At 35.8% G+C, this 22252-nt stretch overlaps 1 protein-coding gene across 2 annotated transcripts in view; it reads right to left on the reverse strand.

Annotated features, from left to right (window-relative positions):
- GUCY1B1 (guanylate cyclase 1 soluble subunit beta 1) overlaps positions 1-5086 on the reverse strand; it is a 69762-nt gene extending 64676 nt beyond the window's left edge. The window contains exons 1-2 of one of the 2 annotated variants that reach the window (XM_074229066.1): positions 4974-5086; positions 4106-4179 (exon numbers count right to left, since the gene is read on the reverse strand). In XM_074229066.1, coding sequence (XP_074085167.1) covers positions 4106-4179; positions 4974-4976 — 77 coding nt within the window. In that variant the 5' untranslated portion in view covers positions 4977-5086. Of the gene's footprint in view, positions 1-4105; positions 4180-4455; positions 4511-4973 lie in introns of those variants that run through there. The other variant, XM_074229067.1, reaches the window with a different exon arrangement.
- Between the last annotated feature and the right edge of the window lie 17166 nt (positions 5087-22252).

The raw sequence follows: 22252 nt of genomic DNA on the forward strand, positions 1-22252 counted from the left end.
TTCTGTAAAATGATGGTATTAGACAAGGTGATCTCTAAGGAAGGCCCTTTTAAATTCTAATGGTATGATCCTATGAAAATAAAACTAGCTGGTATTTAGATAGTGGTTTAAAATTTTTGAAACTATATATATGTAATGATTATTTCATTAAGCTCTCTCACTGAAACCATTGAAACAACTATTCTATCTTTAGGATACAAATAGAATAATGGGGAAAAGGCAGTTGGGTCTGATAATCTGGAGTTACATTTATAACTCTCAAGTTACACAATAAGATGTGTTTTTCCCTACGGAAGCAGGAATAGCATCTTCTTTTTTAATTTTTTGATCTAATAAAATTTATGAGAGAAAATGTGGAAAAACATTTTTTATCTCATTTGAAACCCCTAAATATCCCCCATAGGTTACCATTACTCCCAGTTTACAGATAAGGAAATTAAGATTTACAGAGGTTTAAAAAAGACTCCATGGTCACAAAGCCAGTCAGAGTCAGAGGTGGAACATGAACCCTTGTTTTACTATCTTCAAGGTTAATCATTGCTCTTTCCACTGTACCTAAGTGCTTACAAATCAAATAAATAATGGTTCATTGTTTTTGTCAAAGAGAAACAATAGCTCCTAAAAATACCATGACTCCTTCAAAGTAACAGAGGAGTATGGAGAAAGGAAAAACAAAACAAAGCAGTTGAACTGCATTCAAAAATGTCTACATCGGACCCTTATGGCCTAGAGATTTTTCCTGCCTTAGCTTCTAACTTCTCCCCTCTCCAGAAAAGGACAATTAAATGTGGTGGTGGAAAGGCTACGTCATGGTCAAGAGAGAAAGTGAAAATTAATAGAATGAAACATATTGAGAGCTTTTATGCATTTAGAGCTTCCTGTCTGGAACCTGTTACTTAGATTTCATTTGTTCTTAAATGCTTGGCAGTCTCTCTGATGCTAGATAGATTCGACTATCTGGAGATCTTATTCTATTAAAGTTAACAAAAATATGTTAACTTTTATTGTCAGTTTTATAAGAGCCACTAGCAGATCAGAGAAAGCACTTTAGCTAAATATGAGGGTATAGGTGGGGAATTATAAACGTTTTTATTTTCATACAATATTTTTATTCAAAATATGGAGTCAATTTTTAAAAACCAGATTTTAAATTCCATAAACAGAGAAGATCTTCTTTGGAATGATAAGACTAATCAGCAACGGAGACACTTTCTAGGTTCTATTTTAAGCCACAGTATTTCCTTTTCAAGGCAACATAATCTTTGAGTCAATTATGCATGAAAAATACTGATGTGGTTTTTCACATGACCCAATGCATTTCTTGTGTTATTTAAACATAATTTCTTAAGCAGAATGCAAAAATATTACTCACACCAACATAACAAGAATTAATGAGTTAAAAGCTATTTGCTTTCCAAAAGAAACAGAAAAATAGGGTTAGATTTATTAAAGATGTGGGGTGTGGCTAGGTTCTTAGCTTCATCTGGCTTAATCAAAGCCTTGCATGTGTGGCCTTTTTAAAAAAAAATTTTGGAGAATTTTTGATGTTCTACAGGGGAAGTTTTCAGTATTGGTCAATGCAAGCATCAGTCTTCTTTTTTAAAATTTAATTAGAAGCAAGTCACTTTTTTTAAAAAGTGTTTTTTTTCAGCATCATGTCTAGCCAAGAGTCTGTATTGGAAGTGGGTAATGTGTAGCTTTGTTTTTGTCTTAGTCATTCAGATTAAAAATCAGGGAATGTTAGTGCTGAAAGAAACATTAGAAATTACCTCACTCAAAAATTTCATTTTGCCACTGAGAATACTGAATCCCAAAGACACTGACTTGCCCTGAAGTCACATAGGTAAAAGGTGGCAAAGCTGGGACATAGAACCCATATTTCCTGACTTCCAACTCAGGCCATTTTAAAACCATCCTACAGTTTTTATGCCTTTTTTGTGTTCTTTTGATGATAAAGGTACTCTTTCATATATCAATCAGCAAGCATTTATTAAGTGCCTACAATATGCAAGAGCTTGTACCAGGCACCTAGGATTCAAAAACAAAAATGGCTTAAACAAATGATCTTTTCACTTTCAGAGCACACATTTTATTAGAGGAAGCAATATGTCCATGAATATGGATAAAAATAAGCAAAATAATTCCATCATGATTTAGGGTAGAGATAGTAAGTGTATCTGGAGGGATTGAGAGAGACCTCACATAGTAAGTGACATTTGAGCTGCACCTTTGAGAAAATAAGTATTTCTAAGAGGTGAGTGTATTTCAGACATAAAAGAGTCTATGCAAGAGTATGCTGATAGAATGTCCCATGTGAGGCACAGATATTTAAAAAGCAAACATTGGTTAACTCTCATTGTACCTCAGAAATAAGAAATGCTTAGTATTCCCACTTTATAGATGAAGTGAGACTATTCAATGAAGGTTATCCATTTTATCTAATGTTGAAAGAATTTTATTAGTATTCTAGACCCATAGTAAAATTTAAATCTCATAGTTAAATAATTAAATTTTAGCATCATATGTCTCCATGGTTGTAGCAATAAAGCTAAGTGGGTATTATTCAATTATCAATGTAGATGTCAAATTCATGAAGCTCTGGCCCAATGTAGACCTGAGAATTTGACTTGTCCAACTAATTCAAAAGGCAAATTGCCAAATCCAAATTTTTCCTTTATGATTCAAAAGATAAAATATTTCCTATCTGTGGAGAGATAAAGAAAAAACCCTAGAAATGCCTTATATAACTACAAAGTAGTACATTTCTTAGCTTAATTTGAACCCTGATCATTTCCATGAAATAAGAGTTTTGTTAGAGCACAAGAAACTTTATCTGCCTAAGAAAACAGATAAGAATTAGTTATAGCTGAAAAATGCTTTAAAAAGAAGTAATATAGAATTTAATAACTTCTAGAGAAAGAATCCTCCTTGAATATCACATCCTCAAGACACATCATTCACAGGAAAAAACCAGCAGTAATTTTTAGGAGGGATGGAAAGCATCCTCTTGTTTGCCAAATATGAAAGCTCCAGAAATGGCTGGTTGTTATTATTGGTAGTGGTTAATTATGTAATAAAGTAACCACAAGTCCCAAGACTCATTTGAAGGAAGCCTTTGTGATTGTTGCTGCCTCTACTAAAGGTGACTGTCCCTTCAGAAGGCTTCTGAGTTTATCAATATTGCCTTGTTGAATTCAGATATTGATTCCTCTAATTGTTATAGCTTCAAAGTATCTGGCACATAAAAGATATTTAATAAATGTCTGTTGATGGACTGGATGAAAGACTGATAGTTCAACAGAAGAGACCAGGGTTAAGGCTGTAAATTATTAGCTGGATAATGATTCCATAAAAAGTTTGAGACCCGGAAGGAGAAATTCTTGCATATTTCACTTTGCAGGCATTTTAGAACCAACAATGAACTTAATCCTAGTGGCTCAAAAAATCCATATCTCATTAACATTATTCTTGTTATTTTTACAAAGACTCCTCCCCTGCCCCCAAGAGATCCATGGCTTTCCTTTAGTCAAATTCCTTCGGGGGGGGGGGGGGAATTCCTTGGAGGCAAGGAAGGGCATGGACTGCAAGGGTTTGGCTAAGGACTGGTGTCCCATAGGCTCCCAAACAATATGGGAGAAGGAGGAACGGAGCCGTTCTAGGGTCATGCAAGGGCATTACCAGTTCTTTCCCACGGCTGGGCCAGAAGAGCAGCAGATCAGACTTTGGAGGGAAATGGTGGTGACCACAGGACCTCTAGCCTTCCTTCATACGCCCTCCCTCCCGATCCCTTACCCAGGCCCTGAACCGCGCCCTCTCGGCGGCTCTCATTGCCTCCCTAGCCTGCATCCTTCCCTCCCGAGCGTGGGAACCCGGAGCTAAGGCCGCGTTGGGACTGGACAGCAGCTGGGAGCAGAAGCAGGAGGGTTTCTCTAGGGAGGAGAGCCTGGGTCGCTCAGATCGGCTTTGGGGGGAGGATGAAAAGATTGTATCTTCTGCAGCAGTGTGTGTATGTGTTTGTGTGTGAGCGTGTGTCTATGTCTGTGTGTGTCTGTGTGCGTGTGTGTCTATGTGATGGGAGGAGAGAAGAGGAACGCCACACACTTACTTGATATCTTCCCAGACCTCAGGGCCATAATTCCGTATTACTAGGAGCTCCAAAGCGTGATTCACGAATCCGTACTGCAAGCAGAGACAGACAGAAAGACACGAGAGGGAAAAGGCAGATGAGAATAAAAACCCTCTTCTGCCTCCCTTCAGCCTCCCCGCCCACCCCCCGGAACCCCGCGAGTCAACCCATTTGGAAGCTGGTGCCCGTGCGATTCTGTGCTGGATCTTGGGTCCAACTCTCTATTGGAAGCTTGCTCGGACGGCCAGAGCTGGCTGCAGCCGAGGGTACCGAGATCCCGGGCCCAAATAGATCCAGGCCACAGGACTCCCTTATTCTGCTCCGCTCACCTGCTGCCACTGCTCTCTGCGGAGCTGAGCATCCGCACAGAGCGGGAGGGGGTGAGCACGCTTCTCCCCACCCCAGTCCCTGCCCCAGTGCTGCACCCATCCTTCCTTGCACCTCCTACTCCGCCCCCCCCCCCCCAGCCATGGCACAAGCTGGGCAAATTTCTGGGGCCAAACCCTTATCTCTTCTTTGCTCCATTCCCCAATCCTTTGCCAATAGCAGGAAGCAGGGGAGGGAGAAAGGGAATGGGGCAGGGGGAGGAGGAGGAAGAAATAGAAAGCTTGCTTAGTTGTTTCCATTTTCCCCTCTCTTCTCCACATCCCCTCTTAAAACCACCAGCCCCCCACCTCCGTGCATCCCTCCAGTCTCCCGGGGGAGCCCCGGCACACTTCTCCCGAGTGGGAGCCGGGAGGACGCCAGGCCGGTTCTCCACGAGACCGGGGCACCGTTCGCACTGCGAAGCGCCCCCGCCCCAAAGCCAGGTGAAAGAAAGCCAGGCCCCCAAGGCTGCCGCACTCACCATAGTGCGAGCCGGGCCTCAGATTCCCCCGGAGGGCTCCCCGGAACCCCTTCCCCAGCCGCTGCGCCTCCGAGTGAGCGGTCCCGGCAGTCGGAGCAGTCGTAGGAAGCGCAGCGGCGGCGGCGGCGGCGGCGGCGGCAGAAGAGGCAAAGGCGCACCCCAACTGCAGCGGAGGCGGCGGGGGGGGCCTCCAGAGCACCGATGCGGAGCCCCCTGGCTCCGCCCTGATTGCCACCTCCTAGTGGCCAATGGAGAGTTGGGCCGTGGGGCTGCTTTTTTTCTGTCCTCAGTCTCTCCACCAATCATCTCTAGAGGAGGGAATTCGGATGCCCCGAGACGATGCCCACCGTCCCCTCTCCAGTCTTAGGGTGCCCGGGCCTGTGAGGGAGCCCGCCTCTGACGCTGCTGGCTGCACCCTGGGAGAAAGGCTTTGTCGTGGGCTCAATAGTCAAGGCTAAATCTGAGGGCAGCCGCCAGCTAGTAACTCAACTCCAGTTTCGGGTGCGATTATACAGCCTGTCACCGCCCTGGTTTCCAGAGACTTTCTCTCGCGGGCTTCCGAAATTTCTTTTCTGAGGGCTCGGTCTATCCCCGATAATAGGTCAAACCAATAAGAGTTCACGGGGTTTCGAATAGGGAGCTTTGAACGTATTGTGGAAACCTCTCCAGCTGTACCTTACTATAATTATAGCCTTGAGTGAGTCACTTAGCAAGCTTGGGTCGGAAGTGAAGGCCTCCTAGAGCTCTATAACTATGATCTAGACAGAATCACAGAGCGAAAAGTGATGACCTCAGAGGTCATCTACTCCAGTCTCCCTCTCCTGCTCGCCCCCCCCATCTTTTTATGCAAAAAAAATTGATTCCTAGACAGAATAAATGTTTGTTCTTCATTTTTCAGTGAAGACCACGACATCGGGGAGGATGATTTGGATCTGAGTGGGGGGGTGCTGTGCTAGGTCACCTGTCTTACTTTCTCCTTCAGGGCCATCTGGGTCCAGTGGTCAGATATGAAGCAAGACCGCGGGAGATCGCCCTGGATGCTAGGCAATCAGGGCTAAGTGACTTCCCCAAGGTCACACAGCTAGTAAGTGTCAAGGGTCTGAAGTCTATCCGAACTCCCGACCTCCTGACTCAAGGCCAGTGCTCTATCCACTGCGACACTAGAGAGGATAAGAGACATACCTAAGGTTACAGAGATAGTGCATCCTCCATCATAACATTAGGAAAAAAGTTATCTGTGTTATTCATTAAAAAAAAACAGCCCCACTTAATTTTCTGTAAGATCAATGCATCCAAATTGCCTACACCACTTCACAGAACTTTTATACAAAAGAAAATGTTTATTTAAACAGTCAACACCTTTAACAAATATTGGACTCCTGGGGATCAGCCAGGCATCAGCCCAAGTCTGGAAGACAAAAGGGTGGTTGGCTTCAAAACCTAGGGCAGTTGGCTAAGGCCATTGCTCCAGGTGGCTTTTAATGCTCAAGTAAAGGCTGGTGCCTGAATATATTATTGCCTTCTAAAGTGATTGTTGATGTATTGGAAAGATTCCAGTGCAAAAACTGGAGTTAGCTCTTTGGCTCAGCCATCTCCAGTTATCTCATTATTGGGCATTTGGCTCAGACCTCCATGCCTAGTAAAGGAGTGAGGAGAAATAATGAAAAATGCAAAAAATCTTTGCCTCTGTCATTTAACCATTATTTTAAGTGGCTCAACAACTGACAATGGTTATGAGGAGACTTATGATTATGATGGCTAGCAGTGTATGCAAACATATAAAATGTATTCTTCTGGGGACCAGGGAAGTATGCAATCTTGTATGGGGCTCATTGTGGAAGAGTTCAGTATAGTTAGAAAACAGTTCTGTGTTTTTTTATCTTATAACTATTGCTGATTTAGGACTTATAGCTATTTGAGTCTTACAGGTCATCTTTTCCAACTGTTTTCTTTCATAGATAAACTATGATATAGAAAGATTAGTGGAATCTCTCAGGCTGTTAGCAAGCCCAGGAGACTTTCCACTGTTCTGCTACTGCTTGTTATTTTTCATACTTTGATAAGATCAGTGGTAAGCTATTTCAGTTTTCCTCATCTTCCATTCTAATTAAAAATAACTCTACATAGGTGATAAAGCAATAAGGATTAAATTATTTGCCCAGGGTTACATGGCTAGTAAGTGTCTGAGGTTGGATTTGAATACAGATCCTCCTGACTCCAGGCCTGATGACTTATCCACTGGATCACCTTACTATCCTCTGAGTATTTTTCAAAAATAAAAGTTTTAAAGAAGAGATTATGAAACATAATACCCTTCCAAAGCAGAGAGGCAAAAAGAGATTATCACATTTGGTCAGATATTACTTTATCTTATTTTTTTTTTGATTCAAGGAAGAGGGCGAAATGATTGTCTTATAAAGTCAAAAGACATTAGTCAATATCTTTGAACCTTAGTTTTCCCATCAAAACAGAAATTATAATACCTACCCTGCTGACCACATTAAAAACACATTTCTAAGAACAGTACACTTACTCTGGTGTAGGACTGATATAAACAGTTCTCCATCTCCCCTAGCGGCTCTTGATTAAAAAAGATAGTTCTTCCTCAAAGTAATTTATTCTTTTGCATTTGTCAAGCATGTGATAATTACTTTTTATGTTTTGCTTTGGTTTTCTGCTAAACTAGTCAGCTTTACTAATTTTTTTTAAAAACAAGTACCAAATAACTTTGATGACTACTGCTTTATAAAATAGTTGGATATTGGTAATCTATCTTTTTCATTTTTTACTTTTCCTCCACATTTTGATCTTTTAAAATAATTTACTTTTTATTTTCTAGTTCTAAAAAGCACATTATAAATAATTTGAGACACATGATAGAGAATTGCAAATTAATATGTTACATAATAATTTTTATTTTATTGGTATTGCCCAACCAATATCCTAATTATTTGTCTCTTTTCTGTCAAGGGTTTGTAGCTATGTTTAAAGAAATGTTAAGTATTGGTAGATAGATTCCTAAGTATTTTATACATTTTCAGTTACTTTGAATAGGATTTATCTTAGTGTTGTTTCTTTATTATGTTTCAAATACTATAAAAATTCATTTATTTTGTCCCATTACCCTGTTAAAACTATGAACATCTCAATTTGTTTCTTCACTGATTCTCTGGAACTTTCAAGGTATACCATCCTATTCTCTGCAAATAGGCAGATTTTTATTTCAACGTTGCCAATATTTATGCATTTAATTTTGCTCTTGTTTTATTATGACTAGCATTTTAAAAACTATATTAAATAACAAGGGAAACATACATCCTTGCTTTATCCCTATATGTATTGGGAAAGCTTCCAGTGATTCTTCGTTGTAAAAAAAGTACTAGTTCTTGATTCGAAATATATTTTTGATTATATTAAAGAAGGATCCTTTCATTCCTAGGGATTTAAATTTTTTTTTGGTCAATATAAATGATTGGTTTATTTTGTAAAAGACTGGCAACATCTAAAGAAGTAGTCTACTTTAGTCTTTGTTGTTATTTTGATTATTTATGCTAACAGTTTCTCTATTATTAAGATATTTTCATATCTCCAGTATAAATACAATTTGGTCATAGGAAAATATCTTATAAATATGTTGTAGTAGTCTCCTTTGCAAAAGTTTTTTTTCATTTTTTTGGTTGATGTTTATTAATGAGATTGATGTATAGTTGACTTTATGTGCTTTGTCTTCCAGTGGAATATCAATATATCTGATATAAAAAAATTTGATAGTTTTCTATCTCTATTCTAACAATATTTTTGTAAGATTAGTATTGATATCTATATGTGTGCTAGAATTCACTGGAAAATGCACATAGCCTAGACTCTCATTCTTATTTTGGTAATTTTTTCATAGATTGTTGAATGCCTTTTTTTTCTGAGACTGGATTGTTCATTTTAAGACCTTTATTTCTGATTTTATTATTTCTCTAATACTTTTGTAAGTGTTCATTTTTCTGAAGTCTTAATTTTGTTGACCGAAAATGATGTATAAAGCAGCTTTTTTTGTTTTGTTTTTGTTTTAAATTTTTGTTTTTGAATTTTACAATTTTCCCCCAATCTCACTTCCCTCCACCCCCAGAAGGCAATAGGTTAGTCTTTACATTGTTTCGATGCTATACATTGATCTAAGTTGATTGTGTTGAGAGAGATGTCATATCCTTAAGGAAAAAAAATAAAATATAAGAACAAAATTACATTATAAGTAAATTTTTTTTAAATTAAAGGTAATAGTCTTTGGTCTTTGTCCAAACTGCACAATTCTTTCTTTTGATACAGATAGTATTCTCCATCACAGATACCCCAAAATTTTCCCCGATTGTTGCACTGATGGAATAAGAAAGTCCATTAAGATTGATCATCAACCCCATGTTGCTGTTAGGGTGTACAATATTCTTCTAGTTCTGCTCATCTCTCTCAGCATCAGTTCTTGCAAATCCTTCCAGGCTTCTCCCAAATTCCCATCCCTCCTGGTTTCTAATTGAACAATAACGTTCCATAGCATACATATACAATAATTTGTATTCTCCAATTGATGGACATTCACTTAATTTCCAATTCTTTGCCATCACAAAAGAGAGCTGATATGAATATTTTTCTACAAGTGATGTTTTTATCCTTTTCATGATCTCTTCAGGGTATAGACAAAGTAGTGGTATTGCTGGATCAAAGGGTATGCACATTTTTATTGCCCTTTAGGCATAATTCTAAATTGCTCTCCAGAAAGTTTAGATGAGTTCACAACTCCACCACAATGTAGTAGTGTCCCAGATTTCCCATATCCCTTCCAACATTGATCATTGTCTTTTCTGGTCATATTGGCCAGTCTGAGAGGTGTGAAGTGATACCTCAGAGATGCTTTAATTTGCATTTCTCTAATAAGTAATGATTTAGAGCAATGACTGTGGATCTATGGGACTATGGATCACTTTGATTTCCTCATCTGTAAATTACCTTTGCATATCCTTTGGCCATTTGTCAATCGGGGAATGGCTTATTTTTTTTTATAAACTTGACTCAGATCTCTATATATTTTAGAAATGAGTCCTTTGTCAGAAACACTAGTTGTAAAGATTGTTTCCCAGTTTACTACATTTCTTTTGATCTTGGTTACAGTGACTTTGTGCAAAATCAATGTAATCAAATGTAATCAATGTAATCAAAATTATCTAGTTTGTTTTAATGATGTTCTCCATCTCTTCCTTGGTCATAAACTGCTTCCCTTTCCATAGATTTGACAGGTAAACTATTCTTTGATCTCCTAGTTTGCTTATAATATTGTTTTTTATGTCTTAATCCTGTATCCATTTTGATCTTATCTTGGCATAGGATGTGAGGTGTTGGTCTGATCCAAGCAACAGTTTTTATCAAAGAGAGAGTTTTTAATCCCCAAAGTTGGACTCTTTGGGTTTATCAAACAACAGATTACTATATAGTAGCTTTTGATAACTATTTTAAACATATGCTATTTAGTTTCTATTTAAATCTTTATTTTTAGTAATTTGATTTTCTTTTTCTTTTTCTTAATCAGGTTATCAATTTTATTAGTACATTATTAAAATCAGTCTTCAAATTTAAAGGATTAATATATTTTTATTCTATTTGCCATTTTTCTTTTGTACTTAAGAGTTGTTAATTTATTATATGAATGAATTTAGTTCAGTCATCATTGAGGATGCATTAGTTTATCCTCATTTAGATCTATATCTTTTACTCTTCTTTCCTTTATTCATGACAAATTTTGTTAGATCATCTAAAAAGAATATATTTATTACATTAGATGTATTAAATACTTCTTTTAAAATGCCTTTATGCTCTATTATATGGTAAAATTTAGTGAATGTACTAAGGGATGGTGATATACATATTCTTTAGAAGCTAAAATAGGGTAGACAAGTTTTAAACAATCTATTCATCTATAAAGTTACCTATTTTAGTTTTTGCTTATATTATCTTTCTTATAGCCTAATCCAGTTTTAAAAGAAAACTCTCCTATTTTTATTATATTACTATCAATGTCTTACAATTCACCCAGATTTAAATTTTTTTTTTATTTATTTGAGGCAATGGGGTTAAGTGACTTGCCTAATGCCACACAGCTAGGTAATTATTAAGTGCCTGAGGTGGGATTTGAAGTCAGGTTCTCCTGAATTCAGAGCCAGTGCTCTATCCACTGTATCAACTAGTTGTCCCCCACCCAGATTTTTTAAAAAAAGTTGTCGACCAAAAATTACCAATAAATGAAGAAAAAATCTAAAAAATGATTAGAAACTATTTTGTCTTACTATATGCCAATAAAACTGATAAATAAAACAGACATTGTTACAAAACAAAGTGCCAAGATTAAAAGAGCACTAGAGAAACTAAGTAACCTAATCTCATTTTTAAACAATAAATTTTTAAACAATAAATAAATAAACTTCCAAAGGAAGAGGGGGGTAGCCAAGGACAAAATGTATTTATGAGGTAATTCTACAAAATATTCAAATAAAAGTTAATTCTAATATTTTATAAATTTTGCAAAAATAGGTAAATATGCATCCTTTCAAAATGTTTCTATGATAAAAATATAATCTTTATGTATGAACATGGGAGAGTCAAAACACAGAAAGAAATTTGTTGATACTATCGCTAATGAGCATCTATGAAAAAATGTTTAAAGAAAACAAAATGTTACATAACATTATATCAAAAGGATTACATACTATAACCAGGTTGGATGTGTTCCAAGAATGTAGAGTTGGTTCAATATGAAGAAAAGTATAAAAATAACAGATCACATTAATAACAAGAGCATCAAAAATTATATGCCCACATCAATAAATCCAGAAAATGACATTTTAAAAATACATTTATTTTTTCTCGAACACACTAAAACCAAAAGAATAAATGAATCTTTTATTCCTTAATATGGTAAGTGGAATCTATCTAAAATCAAGGGTAAAGATTGTTCATAATGGGATGAACTAGAGACATTTCCAATAAGATCAGGGGCAAAACAAAGATGCTCATTATCAATAATATTATTTGATTTGGGTCTAAAAATGCTAGCTCTAAAAATAAGATTAACAAAAAGATGTTGGAACTAGGTCCAGGCAAAAAGGAAACTAAATTTTTTTTTAATAGATGAGACACTAGGGTGTTAACTAAAATGGATTAAAGCAATGATTTCAGTAAAGTTGAAAGATATAAAACAAATCCATATAAATCACCAGATAAATTCCATTTAAAATAAATACAGAATATGCAAAATTCTTAGCAACCTACCCACCAAGAAATATACATTTATGAATATAACAAAACACTTCCTTACCTTAAGAAAGGTAGACCTAAATAATTGGACAGTTATTCATTGTTCAGGTTCTTTGATGATTAGGATTGGCAAATTGTTATTTTTAAAAGCCATTTGACCTTCTTTGGTCTTCATAATATCTAAATTATTTTTTTCCTTTGATTTCTTGCAAACATGATAATAGCCTGTGCTATTAGGAATTTTCCATGGAATTAGAATATTTCCTCCCTTGCCTTGAAAAAAAAATCTACTCTTTGATGATGTAGTTCTAGAATTTGACCACAGTTTCTCAGGATTTTTTTCCCTTCTGAAGCTGTTCTGAGGACTTTCTTAATCTATACTTATCTATCTAGTCCAAATATTTTTAGGCAGGATTATATCTGATTTTTTTGTAAATATGGTGTTTAAGTTTCCTTTTACAGAATTTCTTATTTTTCAGAAAATATATCTTTTCATATCCTTTTTCTAGTACAAAATTTTTGCATAATCAGGCACTGGTCAATGGTGACCCAGGTTTTAGAGTATATATGAATTTGAAATTTCTGGTAAGTCAGTTAAAGTTTATTTAATATTCCGTGCCTGATGTCCACCCAACACACAAAGATTTGGTAAGATTTAAGAAGAGGAGGCTTCAAGGTGGCACAGTGGATAAAGCACTGGCCCTGGAGTCAGGAGTACCTGGGTTCAAATCCAGTCTGAGACACTTCATAATTACCTAGCTGTATTGCCTTGGGCAAGCCACTTAACCCCATTTACCTTGCAAAAAAACTAAAAAAAAAGATTTAAGAAGAGTTTTCTTCCCTTCTTATTGTCTGAAAGTCTGCTCTTGAGTGATGATCTAATACTTTCAGAGATGGAAAGGCTGATGATGGACCCAGAACTGCAAATGAATATAAAAAATAAATCCACGAACTCTGCCTGGCCATTTTCCTATTTTTTCTTCCAAGATTTAAGGGAAACAAGAACTGTTAAGAGCCATCATGCTGGAGGAAGGGCAGCATCTATTTTATCTTTTCACATGAGCACCATGAGTTCCTGAATATATATTACCTGACTGTTGTACTTATTCTTTCCTAACCTTAGGAGAATGAATATCCTGAGATAAATGGACCAGGTTACAACCTTGTGAGCCTTGTAAAGTCCGAAGAGACATTAGAAATTCCTTTAGCAAATGGAATAGGCATCTGAGACCACTGGAACTGCTTGCAGCATTAGCCAATTTTGATGGGAATAAAGCTTGAGGATTTCCTTTTTGACCCAATCTTGAAGTGACTATCCACTGGCTACTATACATTGAGAACCAAACTTGATGGGGACTTGGCAAAGGGAGAAGAGAAATGAATTACCAGGATCAGGAGAGATCTCATGTGCTCCCTATACATGTACATATGTAACTGTGCTTTTAAAGAGGAACCAACTTGCCCATGCAAATTGAGTCTATGCATTACAGAGAATATATCCCCACTTTGGAAAGGTTTTTTTTTTGTATTTCTTGTCCTACTATACCTTCTTGGTAAAAAAGCTTTGCAAATGCTAACTGATATCAACTGCTTAACAATACGAGGTGGAAGTTGTGTTCTTGATGGGGTACAGAAACAAAAGAACCAGAAACCTCAAATCCTAGGGGAGGAGTAGCCGGTCACTCTTGAAAGCTCAACATGCCAATGAAAATCATGGTTCAGAAAGTAGGAACAGAGTTTTGTTACAAAACATAAGATTTGTTAAACTTTCATATGTTCTTTCAAACTTAAAAAGTTTTATTACTTGTCTTTCTGCTTCTGAATTTTTGCATACTTATCATATATATTTGTCTTTTTCAAAGAATATACAATTTTAGAAAATGTTTCTTTCTTTTATCCTAAATTTGCATTAGGGCTTTTACCTTCTACAACTTTCCAATACTTAATTGGTCTCTAAATCTCTGAATCTCCTTGGCTGTCAAAGAGACTCTTCCATAATTAATTTCTAATTACTCAACCCCCTTCCTCTGACACTATAATAAATAGATGTTCAATGCTGGTATCTACTTCATTTTTCATTTTTCATTGTGCTTTAAAGACTATACCAAAAGAATTCATTGTGGGGATTTATAAGGAAAATGATGAAATAAAATAAAATAAAATAAACAGAAAATATCATGGGAAGTCCATATCAAAGACATCTGGTACTGGGTAGTATTTAACTTTAACCTACACTATAAGTTGTTGGACACAACTTGAGTTTTATAAAAGCTTTATATATATTCTTATAAACCCATGTGAGATTGATGTTTTCTATGCCAGAGATATAATTATATAATATAATATTATATAATTATTTTCATTTTCTCCTTAATCATTCTATATTGATTTCTTTCAAACTTTGTATTACCCCTCCCAATGCCTATTCTTGCTTTAACATATTATTTACTTAATTCAATTAATTAATTTAATTCAATAAATAGTTGAACTGAATTGAATTGATTGTGGCTATTTCTGGTCTAAAGGAAGATGGGTTTCAACTAGTCATACTGTTTTTGATATAGTCATGATATCAAATATTCTGTTAATGGTGGAATTAGGACAGAACACACAAAAATAAGCTTTAGAGTGGTATATAACAAATATTTCTCTGTTGCAGTCTACTTTTTTAGTTATGTTAACTCAATCACTGCTCACTTGCAGGATTCCTAAGGAAATTCTTAAATGGGTATAAATCATATAGAAGGAGTTGGATCTTAGTCAGTAGATCTGAGTCTAAATCTTAACTATTTTCCTTATGTTATGAATTTGGGCAAGTGATTTAACATTTATACACCTTGGATTCCTTATCAAAATGGACATCACAATACTTAGACTATGTATTTATAATGCTGTTGTGATGAAAGTCCTTTTTGTTATATTTGGGGATATTAAATAATCTTTCCATAATTTATCTACTGGGCCTTAACCTGGCAAGCTAGAATTTCTTCTGCTACCTGCTGATCCTTCTCAATTTTAGATTGTTTTTCTTCTTATTTTTTAATATTTTTTTTGCCAGGAAAAATACAGAAAAGGTTAGTAATGACCAAATGACTGCCTGTTCTTAATGCTTTTTCTGTTTAAATCATCCCCATTTACATTGATTTACAGTTTTTCCAGACCAGAATGTGCATTGAAATGAAGTTTCTCACAAATGAATTACATGCAAGAATAATAAGAAAGAGGCAAATGATTCATGAATCTACTTACACAATAGACATATCTTCCTGCAATGGTACTCTGGCAACTCCATGATGTTTTGAAAATAAATCATATTCATCTTTGACCTATGAAATAATTTTGGCTGAAAATGTGGGTATATTTAATTTAAATACCTTGAGAAGCATAAGAAACATATGAGAACATATGAGCTAAGTCAAGTATGGTTTGTGTTTTGTCTTCTTCACATCTTAAAAGATGGTTTCCACTGTTCCAGAATGACTATAGGAGTTAAAACTGAAAGGAATCTTCGAGTTCTTCTAGTTTCACTGTCGTCTGTAAATTACAAAAATAGCATCGGCCTCCAAAGGGTTTCTGGAGATAACTGAGGTAAGTTTCTCACAGAGACAAATGTGCATGAGACATATTTAGAAACTTACTTAGAGTTCGTTCATCCAATCAAGATTCACATATCTCTTGTCTATACAATATTTCTTTAGGAAACTGTCTTGAGTCCATTGTGATAAAGGTAGGGCTACATTCTTCCTCTGGATTGAAACATTTTTGCAATTCCTTGTAAAAATCAAGGAGTAAGATTAACTGATTCCTATATAGCATAACTACAAACACCAGCCCTGTACATAACTGTATTTTATTGCCATCCCAGGTAACCAATCGATAGCACCACTGAAAAAAGAAAAGAAAACAAAGCATAGCACTTTATAAAGCATTACCTATCAGGGTTCTTCAGTGACAGTATGCCTTAGTTATTTGTAGGACAAAGTATAAGCATAGTTGAAAAGTTTGCAATATCCATAGTACAGAGCAATTATTCATAAACAAGATAATTATCATTATACTTTTATAGAGAACAATTTTATTCACCACACATATAAAATATTTCAGTATTCAAATGGATTTGTGAACTCTTTAAGTCTGCAGAGTCAACCTATCCATAACTGTTCATCTTATGTAATACTTATTCATAACCTCCCACAAATCCAACAGGTATGGTCTACCCAACATGCAGAAGCAGGAGTGGAGTTCCTCTTATACTTTTTTTTCATTCCACAAAGTGGAATTCATAAACCATGCCTTAATCATAATCTATGATTGATCTATAGATATTTTACTGCTCTCTGATCCTACACAAGTTTTTTGTTGTTCAGTTTTTCAGTCACATTCAACGCTTTGTGACTCCATTGATCGTAGTACATCAGAACCTTCTATGCTGTGCTACCTTGTATCACCTATCCAAGTTCATGTTCATTGTTTCTCTGATACTGTTTATCCATATCATCCTCTGACATCCCCCTTTCCTTTTGCCTTCAAGTACATACTTTTAAAAAGACAAATATAGATACAGCAAAGCACAAACCACAAGTTATTTCTAAAATTGCATTTATGACTAGTGAATAAATGTAGGGGTTGATTTTGGTCAGTAATGTTGAGTCACTGACCACATTATTTTGTTCTCATGTGACAAGTGTGGAGTCCATCTGTGTGACTTTTACAAGGAGAGAGCATTGTTAATAGTTAGTGAATGAATTTAGAAATTTATAAAGGTCTTTTTTGACCTTTCTAGTTATGGGAACCTAACAATGTCTGGTGATATTTTTCCTGCCTTTTCACAACTGGAAATCCCCCATGTAACCACTATCACTAAACAATATAACTTTGGCATTTTAATAGATCCCTTTTCTGATTTTTCAAGACTGAACATTTAAATCAGGAATGTATAAGGGAGAGGTTGCTCACATTTAGAGATCAATTTGGCCAGTATTTCTATCAGTAAGGCTATAAGGAAAAAGACAAAGAGATTGGTGACCTGGGAAAAAAGAGTAAGAATCTAGATCTAGGGAAAAGAAAATAACTAATAAGTCTAGAAAGAAAATATTATGCTATCATTCATCATGGAAAGTGCAAAGTTATCATTAGGTTTTTTCTTTTTTTTTTTTTTGCAATTCAAATGGGGTTAAGTGGCTTACCCAAGGCCACACAGCTAGGTAATTAAGTGTCTGAGGCCAGATTTGAACCCAGGTACTCCTGACTCCAGGGCTGGTGATCTATCCACTGCACCACCTAACCACCATAGTTTTTTTCCAATAAATACTTTATTCATATTTCCAATTACATACAATGGAAGTTTTTACCCAATCATTTTTTTTTGGCAAGGTTTTGAGTTTTACAATTTTTCTCCCTCCCCCCTCCCTTCCCACCCCCCCTGCCTCTGACAGAAAGCAATCTGATATAGGTAAAGTTATCACTTGTACAAATGAAATAAAACATCTACACAACCAGTGATGTGTGGAAATATAAAAAAGACCAAAATTATAAACATTTTCCCCAACACCTTGAAAATAACACCCTTCCTAAACCACTTTAGTCTCTGGGATAGTTTTAAGCATTAAATTCATGTCAGTTCTTAAATATCACTGATCCTACCAAGTTTATGTGGTATCACTGATAGATGAATCCTTCCCCTCAGCTGGGGTTCCAAAATCACTCTCAAAAATTCACTCCTGGGGCGGCTAGGTGGCGTAGTGGATAAAGCACCGGCCCTGGAGTCAGGAATACCTGGGTTCAAATCCAGTCTCAGACACTTAATAATTACCTAGCTGTGTGGCCTTGGACAAAAAAAAAACCTAAAAAAAAAATTCACTCCTTGGTACTCGGGCATCAGTGCGATGTTGGCTGCAACCTTCACAAGACTTGACCTGGATTTTGACTCTTAAATTCCTGTGACTCTTGACACTGGTATTTGAAATTCCCAAGTCAGATATTTCAGTACATGTGCACACACAGATAGATTTAGATGTATTTAATATATAAAAATCATGCATGGCATTTATATGTGACATGTGATGTAAATGTGTGTATATATATACATGTAAATATTTACACATATACAATACACAGATATCATGTACACATAGACATACATGCAATTTTATAAAACCACATATATATATATTTATATTTATAACTACCTTTTCATTTTCTCCTCCACTACCAATTCCATTCCCCAAATATAATGTAAATTTCTCAGGGACAGAAATTGTTTCATTTTTCTTTCTCCTTGGTGTTTGTTATTATGCTTGCAATATAGTTTGTATTTAAGAAATACTTGTTGAATGAATGAATGAATGAACAGAAACTAAGAACAGAAAGACAAAAATTTCTGTCTTCAAAGATTTTACGTTTTTCTATAGTTGGGAGTACAAAAAGAATTTTGGAGAAAAGGAAAAGTGCTCACAACCAGTGATATGTGAAAAGATTTAGCTAAGAGATGACATCTAAACTGAGTATTAAAAAGAGGTAGAGACATTAAGAAGCAGAAGTGTGCTGGGATTTTTCATTATGGTGGAAAATCCAGCTTTGAACTTTTTTATTACTTACCTAACAGTCAAATCTCCATATGTTACCTTGGAAATATGGGAAATACATATTTAGAAACTGAATATCTATATTTGAGTAAAGACTTGTCTTTCTAAGTTCTTTAAAGAAGGGGAAAATATGAAAATCTATTCACATTTTTTCCACTCCCCACAGAAGGCAGTCTGTTAGTCTTTACATTGTTTCCATGGTATGCATTGATCTAAGTTGAATGTATTCACATTTTTTAATTTAAAAAAAGGGTTTGGCAATTATTTAACATTATACTGGCTCCAAAGAGAACATCATTTGAGGTCCCAAGGGAGATACTCATGGCCACACAGCTAGTATATGTCTGAACTTGAACTGACTTTTCTTGTACTGAGGCAAGCCAGCTATCCCCCCTGTTACTTTCCTTTTTATATTTAGAAAAGATACATTCCAATTTTCAAAGTACTTTTATTCTGTCATGCCATCCTCACATACTTTTCTAAAACAGGACAAGCATTACTTTTATTTTTCAGAGAAAAAATACCTAGGATTTGTGGAAAGTAAATTACATATCCAAGGTCACACAGTTATGAAATAGAGTTGGAATTCAAAGTCATATATAAAGAATGCAATCCAATATTCATTCCACTACTTAACAAGACAATTAATTTATATTATACACACAGTTTACAAGTGGTCTCAGAGGTATTTGTTAAATATGTTGTATTCTCTAAGGTAAGTGTATGGCTAGGAGGAAAAAAGGATTAAAATTTAAAACATTAATAAATAAAAGCTACTCTAAGAATGAGATTTTGAAGCTTGGTAATATTCCCCTTCCCCAATAATAAGGAATATATTATCATTTTCTTATTATTTATGGCCTTGGGCAAGTCACTTAGACTTCTGAGGGCTTAGTTTCTTCATCTAAAAATGTAAACATGTAAAACAGATGGTGACTCTCAGCATGTTTTGTGATAGATGGTGCAGGCATTGCAAAAGCTCTCCTAATGATGAGAGGGTTGAATAAGTCTATTAAACCTTTCTGAAGTCAGAGCTTTCCCTATTTTTAACATAATGTTTTTCCAACTCAGCATACTTCTGACCTTCCTCACCTTGCTCACCCTCTGGAATCTCAGCATCCTACAAGAATACAACAATCCTGAATCTCATATCTCTTTTGTACCCCTTGCCTTTCAGACCCCTCCTTCCTTCTGCTTGGAGAAGGTAGGGTGTGGACAGTGGAGAGGGCTCCTTCCAAATCCTTCATTTTAGAGAGGCCCAGGGCAATCATTTTCTAATTTTCCACACTCATCATTTTCCATCTGACTGTACTCCTTGATTTTGTTATGTCCCTCATTCTACTTTTTCTTTCTTCTCCCTCCCTCTTTCAACTTCTTTTTATATGTTGTCTTGTCTAATTGCGAGCTCTTTGAGGGCAGGATTTTCCTTTTTTATTTTTTTTTATCCCCAGTGCTTTTGTTGCACAGTTCCTGGTGCTAATAAAATTTTATGGACTAGATGATTGAATATATATATAGGTTTTTCAAAGGAGGGGGAAAAAAGGTACTGAATTTTTCCATCAGCAAACTATACAACTACATAAGATCTACTTTTTTATGCTAAAAGTAAATGGCCTTCAGGTTAATGATATATATTTGTAACTGTAATCCCAAAGCCTGTTGGTATGAGGCTGTCTCTTTATTAATGGAACTCAATGCCCCATGCTTGCAAGATGGACAGGATGTAGTTAATGGGCATAATGAGAACTCTTCAGATTTCTTTTGTTTGGTTTATTTTGTTTCGTTGTTTTGTTTTGTTTTTTGTTACTGAGTATCTTTGGACTTTAGGTATTCTAGGTTCCACTTCTGAGATAGAAGATGGATGAAGTCAATTCCACTTCAGTTTATTGAAGGAAAAGACTATGGACGGAAATCAACATGATCGGAATAGTAGATTCTGGAGATTTTGGGGAATTTTCCCCTAGGATGAGATTGAGGACCCTCCTTCTTGGTTTAGCTGAATGACCTCATTCCTAATGGGAGCATTCCTTCACTCTGTTTTGTCTGGTACATATTTTCTTATGCATAATTTCTCTAACTTATTTTTTGCTATCAGCTGGATAAATGCCTTCATTTTCTGTTTCCTATGTATGTGTTCATCACGGAACTGGTATGTGGTGGGAAAAGGGTCAAACCTTGTATATAAAGTTTAGGTCTCTCCTCCCTTCAATTAATGATACTGTGATCGAACCTAGATTAGACCTGAAAAATCACATTCCTTAACCTAACAGTATTTAAGGAGGGAGATAGATGTAATTCTAACTCAGAATTCTAACTCCTCCAGGTCAAGCTCTTGGCCCTAACCATAACCCTTCTTCTGGCCAGCATCAGTCTCCCTTGAAGAAGGGTGGGGGAGAAGATAATAGTAATGTCTATTCTGCCTCCCTTCAAGTCATAAAATGAAACTTCCATTCTACATGTGACATATTTAAACCCCATATTTAAAACCATAATGCCAACTAAAGAGCTCATACTACAGAGGGCAAAAATAACAGAGATCATTTAGTCAGTCCTATAACATTTACCTTTTCAGAAAATGAGACACAGAGAAGCTGTGACTTTCCCAGAAACCACTTTGTAAATTATGTACAGGGATAGGATAAGAATCTTGATTTCCTGAATAAGGATCATTGTGTTTTGCATTATATCACAATACTTCTCAAGAAATGTTCACAGCATGGTAAATCATATATTAGATGTAAAAGCAAAATCACTATCTAAAAAATTCTATTAAAATTATTCTACAAAGTAAAGAATCTTTTTTTTTATTAAAAAGAGTCAACAAACAAATCATCACTAGTCTCATAGATCATAAGTTCCTTAAGCAGAATGGCATTTATTTTTATCTTTTTTTAACTCAAGGACCTAGTCCAATAGTTTGTATTTAACAGACATTTAGTAATTATTTGTGAAATTCAATGAAATTTACTTATCTTTAACATAAGCACATTTTTTTCTAGGACAGTTGTCTGAGTTTTATATATGTACAATTAGGGTAAGAATAACCCTGTAACATGGAGTAGATGTGACCCTGGATCTTTGAAAGCTGCATATATTGTCTGAAGAGAAGCTGTTACTTTAGTATTGCTTTATAGTATGGCACTCCCTTGAGGATGGATTCCCCTCCAAACCGCACCCATTGTTCAGACCATCTACAAATATCCTTTGACTGCTTCCTATTAACTATGAGGACTCTATTGGTAGGCTGATCTGAGATTTACTAAAGAAACATTCTGTCCCTCAGTCTTCTTTTTCCTGCTGGTCTTGAAATAGCAAGATTACTCTGAGCACTATAGGGTTTAGTCTGTCTATGGAATTCCAACTCAGTAGCCAATTAAAGCAATTCTGGTCAATAAGAAGCAATAT

This window comes from Macrotis lagotis, chromosome 3, assembly GCF_037893015.1.
Source record: "Macrotis lagotis isolate mMagLag1 chromosome 3, bilby.v1.9.chrom.fasta, whole genome shotgun sequence".
NCBI classification, from domain to species: domain Eukaryota; kingdom Metazoa; phylum Chordata; class Mammalia; order Peramelemorphia; family Peramelidae; genus Macrotis; species Macrotis lagotis.